The following is a 2,500-nucleotide window of genomic DNA, read 5'->3' on the forward strand; positions in this document are numbered from 1 at the left end:
CTTCATACTTTGACTCATTCAGCGGGCCAGTTTCCACATTGAAAAAAAATTACAGGTCCACCAAAAGGCAACACCATTTCCGATTCCATAATCCTAATTTCTACAAACATTGGGATATCATAAAGAGAAATGTATAATAGGCTAAAGTAAGAAGGTGCAAGAGAAAAAAAACACACAGCATATACATACGGTGTCGAGCATCATGATCGCTGTAGAAGTAGTTGATGTTAGACTCTTTGGCTCCATGTGGACACCCTCCCTCGCAACTACAGCCTACACCATCTCATCACCACTCCCATCACCACACCTGCATCACATCACTAATTCATCACAACGCCACACTGTCTTCTCCCAAAAAAAAAGTGTTTCTTCGGCTTCAGCGTCTCAGGAATGTCGACTGTAGCAGGACGTGTTCCCGACTCTTCATCTGTCACACACGCATTATTATCTCGCGAACTCTCTCTCTCTCTCTCTCTATCTCGCGCCCACCTTCCTTATCCCACGCGCTTTTTTCTCTAAGTCTCCGACACGCTAACCGAACAGCACTTCGGCATTTTTCCTTCCCACCAGTACGAAGAAGCGAGTGTTAAAAAAAAATTAGAAAATGGTCTCCTCGACTCCCCTCTTCCTCAGTATCTTCCATTCAGCGTCGTCTGCTCTTCGGGAGATCGCGCAGCCGCACTCGGTCGCGAAAGTCGGCATCTCTATTGTAACATTTTCTCCCCCTCTTTATGTGTGGTTTTAGCTCTCTGGGAAATGGAAATGGGGAAATGGTCGGCTGAGAGGAAAGCTGGTCGGGTCCGCTGTCTGATATATATCGATTTGGGATTTCTCTGGTCTTTTTTAAATAAAAAGGAAGGGAGGATTTGGGGGGATTTTCTCATTTTATTATTCGTGTCCTTTTTTTTTTCGTGTTGTGAGAGAGATGTGTTGTGTATGTGCGTACAGCCACGGGGGATTTTGTAATTGTTAAATATTTGGTGTTCTATAGCGTATAGAAGTTACGAAGAAATATAAATTGTTTGAAGTACATAGCGGGTTTTCTTTGGAGCGAATAGCGTAATTCTTTTAATTTCTTTATATCCAATTCATTCAGGCGTTTCAAGCACTCGACAAATCTCATCGACATTCTTTACATAGCGAAGAATCGCTGTTAATTGGTAGATAAAATAATCTAAAACCAATCTTTTTTAATGTTCTTATCGCCCCTTTGAAATACTCTAATAAAGTATAATTACTATCGTTCGCCTTCTGGCTCTGGCTTAGGCGAGCGGGAGCTAAATGACAGGTCAACCCTTTCGAACGCACTACGAGGAGTAAACAGTGATCAGCTGACAGCGAAGGGAGGAACCCCGACGCCCATCATTTTCTCCGTATAATTACACCCCCGCCTCTTCCTCTCCGCTGGCTTCATTACCAAGGAATCCACAAATGAAGGGGAGATGATATGACATCGCGCAGAAGGAAAATATAACGAAGAAGATGAGTGATAGGGACTATTCGCCGCTGAGCTCCGCCTGTGTGCGGGCTCTGAGCGACAAGTTATATGATAAAAGAAAAGCCGCTGCCTTGGAAATTGAAAAGTAATTATCCATGATGAATTATTCTTGCGATCTTAATGATGAGTGAATGTCCATGGTAAAGTGTGTATGAGTGTTGTTAATGGCTTATTGGGCGTCAGAGTGGGAGGAAAAACTTGAGGAAACGCCTCAGATATTCTCGTTTTCCTCAATTTGATTCTGTTGTTTAGAAGTTATGTAAGTCTTCTATACATAAGCAATAATAATGATATACACATCAAGCTATAGTAAGTCAAAATGCATTAAAGGAAGTGTGGATACTTATATGCTTTGCAATATTGGTTGCAATTAAAGTACAATTGTAATTTGATATACCTGATATGATATTTATATATTTTCATAGTTTGTCTCAGTTGATATTGCCTGTTATACTGAATAATATATTTCTCATTAGAATTTGGCGTATGTTATTTGATGTTGATAAATATTAATTTATGCTATTTGAGGATTACACTCTGTTATATATTTCTGTGCCTTAAAAGCAGAATTCCCAGTAACTGTTTTAAGGACACCTAGGCATTCACCATTGGCTTCATGTTGGTTACCACAAATGATACAGGAAAAGGCTAACTAAGCTCCAGTATGTATAACCTGGCTAGATAGAGCTTTTAGATCTACCTGGTGATTTATTATTCAAAAGAGAACCAGTCAGATTTCTGTCTTTACAAAATATATGATCCCAGTCCATTAGCTATTATTTATTCATGAAGCATGGAGGTCACAGTAATTGCTTGACACTGTGCTCTTAATTTACTGGACTTTAAACTGTAGTCCTTCTTTTATAAGTTCTAAATGGGTTTGGATAGAACACGGCTATATACTTAAAAAAAAAAAAATCACATTTGAACCCAATGATAATGGTTTTACCTACACCAAACAGAGCTGGGTGCCATGAACAGCTGCTCGGGTGAAAAAGTTAC

The 2,500-nt window shown here is 39.8% G+C and overlaps 1 protein-coding gene across 1 annotated transcript in view; it reads left to right on the forward strand.

Moving 5' to 3' along the window:
• Nucleotides 1-1,316: 1,316 nt before the first annotated feature.
• Nucleotides 1,317-2,500, forward strand: part of LOC125027370 (protein VAC14 homolog) — a 12,451-nt gene continuing 11,267 nt past the window's right edge. Inside the window, exon 1 of the mRNA XM_047616418.1 lies at nucleotides 1,317-1,583. Coding sequence (XP_047472374.1) covers nucleotides 1,483-1,583 — 101 coding nt within the window. The 5' untranslated portion in view covers nucleotides 1,317-1,482. The remainder of the gene's footprint in view (nucleotides 1,584-2,500) is intronic.

Source organism: Penaeus chinensis, chromosome 7 (genome assembly GCF_019202785.1).
Source record: "Penaeus chinensis breed Huanghai No. 1 chromosome 7, ASM1920278v2, whole genome shotgun sequence".
Lineage (NCBI taxonomy): Eukaryota > Metazoa > Arthropoda > Malacostraca > Decapoda > Penaeidae > Penaeus > Penaeus chinensis.